Source organism: Pollicipes pollicipes, unplaced genomic scaffold (assembly GCF_011947565.3).
Source record: "Pollicipes pollicipes isolate AB1234 unplaced genomic scaffold, Ppol_2.1 Scaffold_3447;HRSCAF=4054_pilon_pilon_pilon, whole genome shotgun sequence".
Classification (NCBI taxonomy): Eukaryota; Metazoa; Arthropoda; class Thecostraca; order Pollicipedomorpha; family Pollicipedidae; genus Pollicipes; species Pollicipes pollicipes.
The window spans coordinates 25,603,952-25,618,237 of NW_023596297.1; the positions used below are offsets into that span (position 1 = coordinate 25,603,952).

Sequence of the window (14,286 nt, forward strand, 5' to 3'; positions counted from 1 at the left end):
GCTTTTAGTGCTAACGCCTTAACTAGCGTGTGTGGGTGTGTGTGCACGGTTAGCTACGGCAAAGCTTGCTGTCTGCTCATCGCAAATGGTTGACGTCAGAATGTGAATTCACCTTGAGCGCGCTATGTTTCATCTTGCAGCTTATAATATGTCACTAAATGGAATCTGATCATGGTGCTGTAGCTGAGGTCCATGGTCATCAGTTACTTCTTTCAGTAATTCTCCAGTGCAATGCAATCAGCTTCCATTTTGGGTAATGTGGGCCATAGGATACAGCCATGCACTAAATTACATAGGTGTATTTCATTTCCCTTTCCTGTATTTTTGTGTCACAACCAGTGATTTTATTTCCACTGATGCACAAATTTTTGATGGCTCTAGTGCATTAAACCTTAAGTCATTTCAATTTTGCTTCCCACAGAGGTCCACAAAAGTGGGGCAATGATACCCAGATTCCCCAGATTTGGTTGTCCTAGTATTGGCAATGTTTCAAGGGTGCATGGAAGTGTCATGCTTAATACTCACTGTGCCTTGTCAGTGTTCCAATTTTTGGCCAGTTGGGTGGTAGGCATGTCAATATTTTGTTGTGCTATACACCTGGGGTGAGGCTCACTGCCTGTTGCCCATCCCCTTGCCTAAAATCAGCCAATCAGCATCAAGCTGGGCAGCTGGAAACCCTGTATGTAAGCACCTTAGGCTTGACAAATGGGCTGGGCATGTCAGATGTCTGGACTGGCATCAAAGGGCAATGGATTGGTGCCAACAAATTGAGTTTGGGGGCTGCCAGAGAGCCATGATTCCTGTAGATGAATCCATATTTATATGCTGCATACCCTACTGGATGCATTTTGAGATGTTGTGCATTGTATGTCTTATTGTGTTATCTCTCTTCCAGGTTTGACAGCACCTGCAGTCTGCCATAGTTTAATTGAACTGTATACCCTTATAAACAGTCATGCCTGAAAGTAAGTAATTTCTTCTGGGATCAATAAATAGACTATATTTTCCATATTAACATTGATATTTTATTAAATCAAGATATAGAAGGCTGTGGCAATCATGTGAGGTCTCACACATGGACTGCCATTACAAATCTTGTTAGTCTGACAGGCCTGAACCCATAATTTTGAGCCCAGCATTGGCAAGTGCCTCAGTCATTTGCACTCTCCCTGATCACTAAATAATTTTTGTTTGCTCATATTAGGAGTGCTTCATTTCATCCAGGTCATTGATCAGCTGGTTGTGGTATTTTTCCCCTCGCTGCTCAAAGAACAGCATTTCACACATAAGTTTGGCCTGCCAAAGAGTTTTTAGTATGCAGACATTCATAGTGCATTGCTTTGATCAATTTGAGTTAGTTTTTAGGTCCATTAGAACAGCTTTAGATCATAGCACATTGAGCCAGAGTGTTTCTGTCCATTAGAACAGCTTTAGATCATAGCACATTGAGCCAGAGTGTTTCTGTGACCAGTCCCTTTGTTTCCACAGAGGAGGAGCCATTTGCGAACCCAGCAGCACCGCCGGGTGCCGCACAACATAACGTCGAATCTACGTGAGAGCTGGGGATACATTGCCTTTTTTCTTATTCATGCTAAGTACACTGACACTTGGTAGAATGAAGTCTTTTGTTAGCTCTGGCAATTTTTTTTCATTGCTTGGATCATGTTGTGGTAAAGTTGGATTTGTGCACTGCACTTTTTCATGTGCTTCAATTGTTATAACTATCTTGTACCTGATTTTTAAAATTCAGGTCACTGTTGACACATAGATTGTGTTCCTTTAGAAACATGAGAGCTGATAACATGCAACACATGTGTCCCAAGATTCAGCTGAAGTCTTGTTAACCTAAATCTTAGATGTAAGCTTCTGAGTCCCAGCATGACAATGCCAAGAAAGCATGCCATGTGTCGGAAACGTGATGGCACGTCCTGCTGGTGCAGCCATGCCTGCTCACCTGCCTCCTGCCTATCCTGTCTGTATCTGGTGTGGTCGCGTCCGGCCTCTATCTGATGTTTGCGACCTGCGAGGGTGCGTCGGTGCCGCGCGCGATGTGGCGCCCTGCCGTGACGCAACGTCTGTCGGCAGGCCGGCCCGGCTCACCAATGCCGACTTCCGCAAGCTGCTGATGACGCCGCGGGCCGGGCCGGCGACGGCACCGCCCGCCGCCACGCCGGCCGCCGCCCGGCCCGACACCTCGGGCAAGATCGACAAGGCCGAAGAGCGACGCAAGAAGAAGAGGTGAGTGTGCCGGTGGCCGGGGCGGCTGGCGTAGGCCTTTGTGGACGCGGTTGGCGCATGACGACCAGTGATATGCCGGCTGTTTGTCTGGACTGGTAGAGCGTCTCGGAGTATATGAGAGACGGGGATGCATTTCTGAAGTGTGCATCTGTGTATCAAATCTGGAGGACATGCCCGTGATGGCATAGGACGTAGGCGACAATCGTTTCCAGGTGTATGCAGGTGATGACGTTTTGATGAGACTGAAAACCAATAAATTCATCATGCTCCATCCGCACCAAAAAGATGGCTTGTTGTCCCGACCACAGACCTCGTTGTCATTCAGCACCTTCCATTTTCCTTTTGCGTCACGTGATGCGAAGCGCTGCCAGTGCAGTCAGCTGGCACTCAGCCCGCGAGCAGCCCCTGGGCTTGGCCGTCCGATCACCGACCCACCTCCCCCCAGCTACTACGCCAAGCTGAAGCGCGCCGAGGACGACATCATGGCGGAGCTGGCCAAGAAGTACCGCGACCGCGCCAAGGAGCGTCGCGACGGCGACGAGGGCGCGGGCGTGCCGGACTTCCCGCACCAGACCGAGGACGCCATGGCCACGGCCAGCGCCTACCGCGCCGTCGCGCCCGACCTCAAGTCGTGAGTGGGCGCTTCGCTGGCGCTGCCCGCCGGGCATGTCGGTGTCGTGTCCTGCCTGCAGTGTTAGGCGGCAGGTTGTGAGCGACTCGAGCTGTGAGTCGTGGGATAGCTTTTTTCTCTCGCAGCATACACAGTTGGCAGCAACTTTGTTGGTCCGTTGTTGTTGCCGTTTTCTTTCTGTTCAGGCAGCTGACCGCCAGGGCAGTTTTTTCTCGGCTATTGCTTGTTGCAAAAATGAATAACTGTCGAGATGTCAATGGGATTCAGGGTTGTGGTGTCGGCACCTGTTGGGCCTGCACTTACCATTGGTGTCGTCTCCGCCCTGTACTCAGATTAGCTGGTCCAGCCAGTACAGTCGCCCGTAGCATGTTGTCTGCTTATTGGACTGTGACATTCAGCTGAGTGACGGTGACCCGTCGGCAGGGGCCTGGACGCGGCCGAGCGTCGACGTCAGCAAATCCAGGAGTCCAAGTTCCTCGGTGGTGACATGGAGCACACTCACTTGGTGAAGGGTCTCGACTACGCTCTGCTACAAAAGGTGTGCACCGCTCCTGCCCACCGCGCTGGACGGCCAGCGGACCGTCGGCGTCCGCCCTGACTACCTCAGGTGGACTGCGTTAAGCTAGATCTAGCTGTAATGGGCTCAGCCGGACTGATGGGTGGCTGGGTGGCCCGGCCCCTCCAGCGGGCTCGGCTCCGGGGCGGCTCTGGGTCGGCTCTGGGTCTGTCGCGCTACAGTCCAGCGCCGGCCCTTCGTATTGAGCTGCTGCCCGAGATCGAGCGTACTATGTATGCCACAGTCAGTTTGGGCGAGCCGCCTACTGGGCATTTCCGCGCGTAAGCCGCGTGACACGGAGTCGCCGCCCACAGGACTGTGCCGGCGCCGGCCGTGTCGATCCGGCCGTGGCTGATGGGACTGTGGCTGGTGACGTGTGTCACCTCTCACCAGGCCCACAGGGGGCTGACGGCCGAGCCCGTGACCTGACCTGCGCCGTTCCGAACCGCATGACCGGTGCTGTGCTGAACCGCCTGACCTGTGTCGCCCTGAAACGCCTGACTTGTGCCGTTTGCCCCGGCCCGTCGCAAGCCTCACCTATCTGGTCCGGGAACCAGGCTGGGTCTCTCGTCCGGGGACCAGGCTGTGTACGGTCCGTGGACCAGGCTGCGTCTGTGGTCCGAGCCCGGGCCGAGTCTGTGGTCCGTGGACTAGGCTGGGTCTGTGGTCCGTGGACCAGGCTGGGTCTGTGGTCCGGGGACTAGGCTGGGCCTGTGGTCCGGGGACCAGGCTGGGTCCGTGGTCCAGGGACCAGGCTGTGTCTGTGGTCCGTGGACCAGGCTGGGTCTGTGGTCCGGGGACTAGGCTGGGCCGGTGGTCCAGGACCAGGCTGGGTCGGTGGTCCAGGGCCAGGCTGGGTCTGTGGTCTGGGGACTAGGCTGGGCCGGTGGTCCAGGACCAGGCTGGGTCGGTGGTCCAGGACCAGGCTGGGTCTCTCGTCGGGGACCAGGCTGGGTCTGTGGTCCGAGGACTAGGCTGGGCCGGTGGTCCAGGACCAGGCTGGGTCTGTGATCCGTGGACCAGGCTGGGTCTGTGGTCCATGCCTCTGGCTGGGTCTGTGGTCGGGAAGGCGTTAGCAGTGCCGGTTGGGAGCAGACCACCATCGTCGGGCGTCGTGAGGTTCGTATTGAGATGTGCGGGGCGGCGCGCGGCTGGGACAACAACGTGGCAGACCTGACGGCCGTATGGAGAGAGGGCTGCGGTTGAGGTTCCGCGTCTGCGGCCAGGTGAGGTCCGAGATCCAGGCCATGGAGCTGGAGCACGAGGACGAGATGGAGCAGCTGGCCGACGGCGTCGACAACAAGAAGAAGGAAGAGGCCAAAGAGGAGGAGATCCTCTTCAAGACCAAGATGGGCAAGAACGTGCACAGGTCAGCCACTGTTCCTCTTTCTCTTTCGAGCTTATCAACTTCAATCGGCACCAGTATTTAAGGCTGCCGGTACGTTGGTGGGGATTGTCATTTGCGGTGTTTGCTTGGCTATTTCTAACTATATTGGTGATAGTACCATTGTCAAAAATATCCAGCGCTGTTAAGAACACAAGCACATTTGGCGTGACTGATGTTGAAGGCCCGGACGTCGTGCGTGGCGGCACGTTGGGACGTCACTGGGAGTGCCTGGGTGGGTCTGGCTCGTCGCTGGCGACCGACCGTGTCCCTGTCCCGCTGCTGGGGCCCGGTCCCGTTCCGATCGCCGCCGCCCGGTCGCAGGGTACTGTTTCGGGACAAGCCGCCGCTGCGCAACGAGCTGTTCCTGCCGGGCCGCACCGCCTACCGGATCGACCTGGACGAGGAGTACGTCGACTTCGACATCCCGACCACGGTGGTGCGCAGCAAGGCCGACTGTCCGCAGGTGGAGGTGAGCTGACGCCCTCTGTGGTGTACACCCTACCGAGGAGGGGGGGGGGGGGGGGGGAGGGGGGACGCAGCAAGGCCGACTGTCCGCAGGTGGAGGTGAGCTGACACCCTCCAGTCTGCGCCCTATGGGGGGGGGGGGAGGGATGGAGACGCAGCAAAGCCGACTGTCCGCAGGTGGAGGTGAGCTGACACCCTCTGTAGTCTGCACCCGATCGGGGGATGGGGGGAGGGGACGCAGCAAGACCGACTGCCCGCAGATGGGCTGGCGCCGTGCCGGTACGGGCAGGGTTGCGTCGCCCCGCGGCGGCTGACCGCGGCCCTGTTCACCGCAGTCAGTCACGACGTACCCGGGACTGCCGCAGTGCTCTAAAATTGCTTTCTCCTCGGGTGAGCAGATGCTAAAAAAGAAATGGACTATGCAGATAAGGCGCACGGAGGATGTTTTTTGTGGTCCATAAAACAGAGCACATCCGTTATTGCACCTTTATTTTGCTTCGGCATGAGTACATTCAAATGTAGTGGAGTACATGTCGCTGAATTTTGAAAAGCAAATGTCATGCTGCTTGAGCTATTTGTGGAAGATGTAAAAAGTTCCAAGGCATTGTGTGAATCTTTTTAATTTTCCCATTATTTTCATGAGTATTGCCGCGCTAGACAGACCCTTTCCTCCACGCGATAAGGCCGTGGTAAACCAAGACATTGGTGATTTCACGTCGTACCTGACAACCTTGAGGGACGATATCGTAGCCTGGTTACTCGACATAGTGTACACTTGAAGTATTTGTAGAAATGCCCGTCTTGAAACAGTTCAAGCATGGATGTACGAATTTCCCACGCTCTCGTTAAGAGCTTTGCAAGACGACCCCCCAAAACTGAAAATTTGTACCAACAGTCCTGCGCGACACGTTAAACACTGTGGGGTTGTAAATGATCATTAAGTATGCTTTAACAACACAGCAAGCACCACTTGCTGTAGTTGCGTCGGTTTTGACTTTCGGCAATGCCCCCACCACATTAACGCCTCTCTTCTCGTCCTCTTCAGACAGCTACAACGCTGACCACCAACGACATCGTCATCAACAAGCTTACGCAGATCCTGTCGTACCTGCGTCAAGGCCGTACCGGCCGCCGCCTCAAGAAGAAAGACAAGCAGCGGGCCGCCGAGGAGAAGAAGATGGCCGGCGAGGACATCTACGGCGAGGTCGGCGAGTACGTCCCGGGCCCGGCTAACAAGGATCGCGCCCGGGACGGCGACAAATCCAGGTGAGCCCGGCGGAACTGTCGGCGAGGTCGGCGAGTACGTCCCGGTCCCGGCCAACAAGGACCGCGCCCGGGACGGCGACAAGTCCAGGTGAGCCCGGCGAAACTGTCGGCGAGGTCGGCGAGTACGTCCCGGTCCCGGCTAACAAGGATCGCGCCCGGGACGGCGACAAGTCCAGGTGAGCCCGGCGGAACTGTCGGCGGGTCAGAGGGCAGGGCGGTACCAAGTCGGCGGGGTCAGAGGGCGGGACAGTATCAAGTTCAGGTGAGTTCGGCAGGACTGTCGGCGAGGTCAGCAGGGGGGGGGGGGGGGGCACGAGGCCTTATGTCTTGAAGTCGAGGCCATCAGCTTTGAGCTCTTTTTACTCACGTGTGTTTTGGGTCCCAACTGATTTATGGATAAGATGTTGAGGCTCTGCGTTGAGGGCTTATGTTGGCGACTGGTAACTGCTGAGTCTTTGATTCTTTGTCCGGTTACGAGGGCTTACCGGCGCGCTTGGGCGACGAGGTTGCGCCCGTGGCCCGCTTGGCCCCATCCCCTCCCCCAGCCCTGATTGCCATCCCTCCCCAGCCCTGACATTCATCCCTCCCCCAACGTACAGGAGGGGGGGGGGGGGGGGGGACAGGGAGCGTCGACTGTCGCTTCCACTCACCTGATCGCCCTCCTTCCCCAACCGACAAGAGAGTGGACAGTGAGCATGGAATGTTGGTTCCTCCCTCGGGTGGCCGCCCTCCTACCTCAGCCGACAGGAGGGGACAGTGAGTATCGAGCGTCGTTTCCTCCCACGGCTGACCGTCCTCCTTCTCCAGCCGACAGGAGGGGGAGCGGGAGCGCCGGCCGCGCTCCTACTTTGACCGACCGGAGGAGGAGACCCGCCGCGACCGGGACAAGCGCCACGACCGCGAGCGTGAGAGGTGAGGCGCCGCACAGCCGCCGTCAGGGCGCGGTTCTTGCCGGACTCTTCGAGTAAAAGGTGGCTTGGGCCAGCGTCGGCCGCGAGCTAATAAACAATGTAGCGCAGGCTGTTTCCACATGCTGATGCCGCTGAATTAATTACTTGGAGAGTGTTGACTGTTCTTTGCTGCAGGCGAATAACCACACATCGAAGGATGCTGAGGCTGGGATACACTTTCCTTGTTCATTCAAGTCTGTTTTCAACCCAATTGTTTGGGAAAAGCACAAAGTGCTTGCAGTGTGCCAAATATCAGCACGGAATGTGCCCAGAGGTTGACGCCAGTCTGGTATATACGGCTCAGAGTGCACAGCGCTGGGGCATTCTGTGATGGGTGCACAGCTGTGGTGTGTCCACGGTGCGCTCCTGACCGTCCTTGACACACGGCAGGGGACGGGAGAAGGAGCGCGACAGGGAGCGGGAGAAGGAGCAGGAGGAGCGCGACCGCGAGCAGGCCGAGCGGGACAAGCGCGACAAGGAGAGGTGAGCGGGCTGGGTTCGGCCGGGGCGGCAGCTGGCGGCCGGCGCTCCCCGCGCGGCCTCCGCTGCGTCCGGCAGATGGCAGACGTCTGGTAGGCGGCGCTTGACTGCGCCGGACGCGTGAACAGGAGGCTGGGGACGACCAGGGTTGAGCTGATGACGGCAACGGCCCGCTGCCAGTGAGTCGCGGACAGGCGAGGGCTGAGGCACTGGAGCTGAAAAAACAGTAGTAACAATGTTTCTAGTGCTTTAACACAGAAAAACACCAGAAACAATGCTTGTAGTGTTTTTCTAAAACACTAGTAACGCTATGCATCACTGCATATGCAAACCATTATGAATGTCAAGTGGCCAGAATACAGAACACTGGTGCAGCATATATGAGCCGGGCCCTAGATGACGTCGGGGGTCGGACTTGGTGACGCCCGGGGCTAGTGTGCCTCAGCCATACCGTCGGTGACCCGTGCATGCGCGGCTGTCAGGTATGCAGGTCTCTGGCGCCGAGTTCGTTTTCACTGCGATGAACCCCTGACCGGCAGTGGTTCGCCACAGTCCGTCTTTCCGTGTGAGGCCGTGTGGTGTGCGCAGTGATGATGGCTGGTGGCAGCGCAGGCTGCGGCACTCCGCTGTCTGTTCTGGCGAGAATGTGAGAGATGAGTGCTTTGGGACGGCTCTCATCTTCCGCAGCGGGCATCAATATTGCAGGCGGGTTCACGCAGCCTATCACTGCTCCTAAATTACATCCGATCGACAAAGCGCGGGCATGGGCCCGAGGTCGGTCGAGTGTCGAGAAATGGGGGATCAGTTGGTGGCAGTTTGCCACGATTGGCGTGGGTGTGAATGTAGGCGAGCCCGCTTTAACGGAATGACCTTTCGGAGCCTAAACACCGCAATGGTCATGACTGAGCACCGCTGGCTTAACGTGGGGGCTCGAAGAGATTTGGCTCAGTCAGAAATCTCCCGGCTGTGATGCATTGCGTTACCCTTTATACTGCATTTGCGCGGAATATTTCGGCTTCGAGCCCATTAAGTGCCCCCCAGATTTGTTTGTTGTGTTTGGACGCCCGGCCGATCGGTGGCAGTTCTGGGCTCGGTTTTGACCGTACAGCCTGTCCCGCTCTTAAACTGTATCAACCGCCGCGGAGCGCGATGTTGGACATAGGGTTTTCTGGTCACGTGGTCTGGCGCATGGCGCGGTTTATTTATGTGGCTGATGGTATCCACGTGCTTTGCGACTTGCGGTTGCTTCCCGGAGCACGATCTCATCACCTTTCGTTCCTCCGTGCCCCCCCCCCCCCCCCGCTCCAGTCGCGCTCCACCGTGTCACCGCTCTGGTGCACGATGGGACATCTTCAGGCCGATGGCACCGGAGTAAGGGAGTGGCTCCTGGGATGCCGGCCTTCTTGGGATGCATCCTGGCGGTAGATGGCAATGTGAATGTCAAGCTGAACTGATGGGCTCTGAGTTTGGGTTGAGTATTTTGCGTGGGTGTGCATCATTGTAACACTCTGAGCGTTGTGGTGTTGGTATTGTGCCAAGACACATTTCTTTAGTCTCGTCCATTTTGACCCGTTCCTCCAATTTCACTTTGGTTTAATCCATTATATGCGTGAGGATCTTCTAAAACGCGCGAATCTGCGTTCTGAGCCCAAACTTCCCCGAGGTAATTTGTTGTCACGAATGGAATAATTGTTCAGACTGTCGTCCCGTCTGGTGTGTGTACACAACGTGTGTACCAATTAATTATCGGGCCGTCGCCAGGTGTGAGTTCTGAAAAGGCGGAACAATGCTTGGCTATCACTTACGTATATGTCACAAGCCGAATTCTCCCCTCGGAGTTGCTGGAGTTCTAACCTGGGTCTTCTTGATTGTAAGCCCAGTGCTATATAAATTGAGCTGTTGGCAAAGCACTGGTATCGCAATCAAGAGGACCGTGGTTCGAATCCCGGTCATTCCAGGAAAATGATCATGGTTGTGGCACATACATGGCTGAAAGTCACGTATCATTCAGTCCTTCTCAGGACTCCATAACGCCTGACGACGGCCGTAGAGTCGAATGACCGAAATGTTGTGTACATGCTAACACAATAAACAAGGACGCTGGTCCAAACAATTGTTCCGTCCGTCCATGATACTGCTGCCCCGTTTCAATCCTTCGACAAAACCGCAATGTATCGTGTTGATGTCGTGCCATTGCCGTGCGTTATGCCTTCTGGCTGTGAACGGCCCCTTGGCTTGCGACAGGTTCGAGCGGGAGAAGGGCCGCGAGTCGAACTGGCTGAGCGTGGACGCCGCCGCCGCTGCCAGCAAGCGCAGGTGAGCGTCACACTCCTCCCGGCCCGTCACAGCAGGCGAGCGGCGTCACGGCCGTCTGTGACCCGTTACGGCTGGGACATGGCCACAGCACGGTCAGCGGGCCGACCGAGGTCTCCCAATGCGCGTCGTCGTTCGCAGCGAAGCGTGCTGTAACGCGTAGGCCATGCGCTGTTTATGTTGGGAGGCACGGGGATAATGGCACCGGTCGACTGCGACAAGTAGGCAGCTAATGTGGCTGCGAACTGTGCGGTACGATCAGCTAATGCTCCGATCAGGTGTCGCGCGGCGATCGCAATGCTCTTACCAGCCAGTGTGCGGCACTCTGCCGTGATTGCACATAGCCACCGCCGTCTCGCTCGGGGTCATGGGGCCCAGCTTTCAAGACGGCGCTGGCCGGGTGGCCGCCCGCCCGCCGGGGGCCGTGACCCGGCCTGGTGCGGACCGCCGGCCGATGGGGCCGGGCGGCCGGGCCCTGACGCCCCTCCCCCCCCGTGCTGCAGTAAGGACATGGGCACGGCGCTGAACGGCTACGCCGAGTGCTACCCGGGCCTGGAGGAGATGGCCGACGCCATAGACGACTCGGACGACGAGGCCGACTACTCCAAGATGGACATGGTGAGCAGCGGCCGCTCGTCTGGCCAGGGCGGGTCGGTCGCCGGCCGGCGCGGTGCTCGTGGCGCGCGCGCTCCCCACGGCGGCGTCGAAATGGAGGCGCTTGAAAATGCCTTGAATGTTCTCACTTCCTGGCAGCAGCTATTCAGATGCAGGCTATCTGTCGGCGATTTGTTGCAGGCCTGTGTGTCTGAGCCTGTTTATTGGCCATGAACGAGAGTAGGTGGGGTTTGGTGCGCAGCTGGTTGTCTCCATGGCCTGTGTGGGCGCGGTCATACTGGCTTCGTCTCTCTGTGCGCTCGAAATAGCTTTAGTGATCTTATCCCTGGTTGAGATCGACTGCACATGGTCCCCTGATGACTGGGTTCTCTCACCTCTGTTTCTCAGTGGGCGGTCGTGTTGTGTCAGTCGGCATAGGGACAGTGTGGCTTTCGTGGTGGGATGGTCGTGTGACTGAAAGTGATCAAGTTTTGGTTTATGTTTGGTCAGTGCTAGGTTTGTCGGGACACTCAAGGGCGCTTCAAAAAGGTAGTGCTAGTTCCAGTAGGCGGAGACAGCAGTTCTGGCGTTCGTCGCGTGTGCAAAGCAACATGCATAAATATCTACCGAGTTGATATTTTGACCGTTTTCACATGCAATCGCCTTGCACCAAAACCGCTGACTTCGAGCGCTTCATTCTCCTTGGTGTGAACTTGGTGTTAGCTGCAGGGAAAATTGTCCGATATTACCCGACACTAAATGTGATTTTGAGCATCATATGGGCAGAAGTGGTGTCACTGCTGCCAGTACTGCACAGGGGAGGAACTTAAGGTGTTACCTTCAAGAAACATGGTGGGGTCTCAGGGTAGATTTTTCATGCACCGAAATGGGTTTCCATGTGTCTGTCAATATGAGCCTGTGAGTATAAAAGTGAGATGGGTCGAATTGTAAGCTACAGTGGCTGAAGTAACTCAATGAAGCCCTACGAAACCTCACGGTATTCAGGCTAGGTCAACTGGATCAATTTGACTGCCGCCCCCTAGTTTATCAATGAAAGATGCTGTAGGCGGTAACCTGCGTCGTGAGGTAGGAGGAGAGCTTAGAGTGGTCCTCCATGTTAGCATGTGGTTCAGGTCAACAAGCAGCTTCATGTTCTGTATCAGCATGGTTGGCACGACAGTGAAGGAAAACCCCGGATACTACACCTTGATCCGGGGCATCATGTCCTAACTGGTCGTCGCCTCCGCGCTTGCTCCAAGGGGGGGGGGGGGGGGGGGCATTAAATATCGTTCAGCGTCTGCAGCGGTATGTTTATCTTGCTCCGACGGGCTTTGGTTCAGATGATAACGCTCATGTGTGATAGGCTCAGCCAGCTTCGGGCGGCATCAACCGCTGCTTACCGCGGCACTGTCCGGCGAAAGGTTGAACGATGCGTTCAAGGCCTTTAAGGTCACGGAACACCATCTCGTCAACGGAAGATCGGCCGTGATGGGCGCGTCTGGTGTTCATGTGCCAACCAAGACGAGCCTAGCTGAGATATTCTAAGTGCTCGGAGCGAGAGCAATCAGCGAAACTTCGTTTGCTTAGCATAGCGGGCAGCATTCTAATGAAGGCACGCGCTGGCACCAGGTTGAAGCAGTGGAGGCTTTAGCACCTGAAACCGGCCTCCATACTTCCAAACGTTGTCGTTGTGCATGGTCCAACGGTCTTGTTCTATTTTTAATAGCTTTCGTGAGGATAACACACGTATAGTTAAGTGTGCTTTGCTAACTGAAAAATGTTGGCCCCCTTTGCGAAGCACTGTGCATGACACAAGCCTATTGGAAAACCTCACAGGCAGCTGTTTTGTATAAACACCGTGTGTGAGAATCCGTCCCGGTGTATTTACGTTGGAATGGCCGAACCGGCCTCGACATCCACACGGGATTGCAGTCGTCTTGTGTTGCGCCGGTGTGGGGTAAGCGTTTGTCGCACGGCAACGGAGGCGCTTGACGCGTCGGTGGCGTCGGCAGGGCAACAAGAAGGGCCCGATCGGGCGCTGGGACTTCGACACGCAGGAGGAGTACAGCAACTACATGAACCAGAAGGAGGCGCTACCCAAGGCGGCCTTCCAGTACGGCGTCAAGATGGCCGACGGCCGCAAGACGCGCCGCATCCCCAAGGAGAAGAACGAGAAGGCCGAGCTGGACCGCGAGTGGCAGAAAATATCGGCCATCATCGCTAAACGCAAGTCGGCCGGCGAGGACGGGTGAGTTTGGGTCGGGATGCCTTGGATGTGCCGCCTGCAGGCTCCGCTCTTCGGCGCGGTATCATGTGTGATTGTCTATGAACACATGTGATGCATAGGGTGATTTGAGGATACCAGACAGGTGCTGAATTCTCGCCTGATGTCGGTGCCATTGCGTCCACCAGCCCCGTAGAGCCGTGGGCGCAACAGCGCCGTGGCCGCAGAGTCTGCGACATGCCGGGCGCGCAGCTCTTAAACCGTTTTGTCCGAGTTTAGGGGTGGGGTGGGGAGGGGGGGGGGGCTGTGTCGCCGGACCTTCCCACCCACGGCCGCTGTGATGACGTCACGCGGCCCGGCGGCCGGCCGGCACCGGCCCGGCTGCCGCCCTCGTGGAGATCCTGCGGGGACATCGCTCACAATCAGCCGAGAGCCGCGCCCGAGCTGGACGGCCGGCCGCCCGCCCATTAGGTCGGCGTTTGCAGTCGCTGGGCGTGCGCAGCGGCGCCGCCGGCTTGGTCGGCGCCGCCGCCCCACTTAGGGCACGGCGGCTGGACGCCCCCGGCCGGTCGGGCGGCGGGACGGAGGTGGATGCCCGGGGGCGTGACGGCCGCCCGACAGACCGGCCTGACTGTCACTGAGTATCAGTGCTGACTATCCTGGCCGCAGCAGCTGTGGGGCTGACTGGTGATGACTGACAGCGAGTGCGTTATCCAGAGCGGTGCGTTTGGAGGTCACCGGCCACCGCGCACAGACAACTAAGACTCACTGCATGACAATATGAATGCATAACTATATGTAAATATCTATACTTGTATGAACAACAATGTAGACATGCATTTATATTTGGGCATATATATATATGTATATATATATATATATATATATATATATATATATATAAAGACGGTCGTCTTTGTGATTAATGGCCGGCTTTAATTATCGTCTATGGGTGACCGGACGAGGAGCATTCAGGTTAGCGGCCCACAGCTGTCAGTGACCGAGCTAGGTCAGCTGACCACGGCTGGCCGTTATTGGCTGGGCCAGGTAACCAGTTGGAGATGCGACCGACGTATTAAAACACGATGAGGCAGAACAACTGGATAGCAATGGGGCTGACCCAACCTGAAAGGTTAACTGTAAGGGATAATTTAAAATTAGCGAAGTGGTAGTTGTAGACGA

General features: G+C 56.6%; 1 protein-coding gene across 1 annotated transcript; it reads left to right on the top strand.

Annotated features, from left to right (window-relative positions):
• Positions 1–895: 895 nt before the first annotated feature.
• LOC119092604 (protein Red) lies at positions 896–13,105 on the top strand (the record flags this gene model as incomplete). Its single annotated transcript, XM_037215559.1, has 13 exons — positions 896–965; positions 1,489–1,552; positions 2,086–2,238; positions 2,684–2,869; positions 3,293–3,407; positions 4,652–4,794; positions 5,134–5,281; positions 6,323–6,543; positions 7,351–7,455; positions 7,884–7,976; positions 10,218–10,289; positions 10,790–10,904; positions 12,893–13,105. Coding segments are annotated over exons 1-13 (1,638 nt in total), but the record flags the coding sequence as incomplete, so codon positions are not given.
• Positions 13,106–14,286: the final 1,181 nt, after the last annotated feature.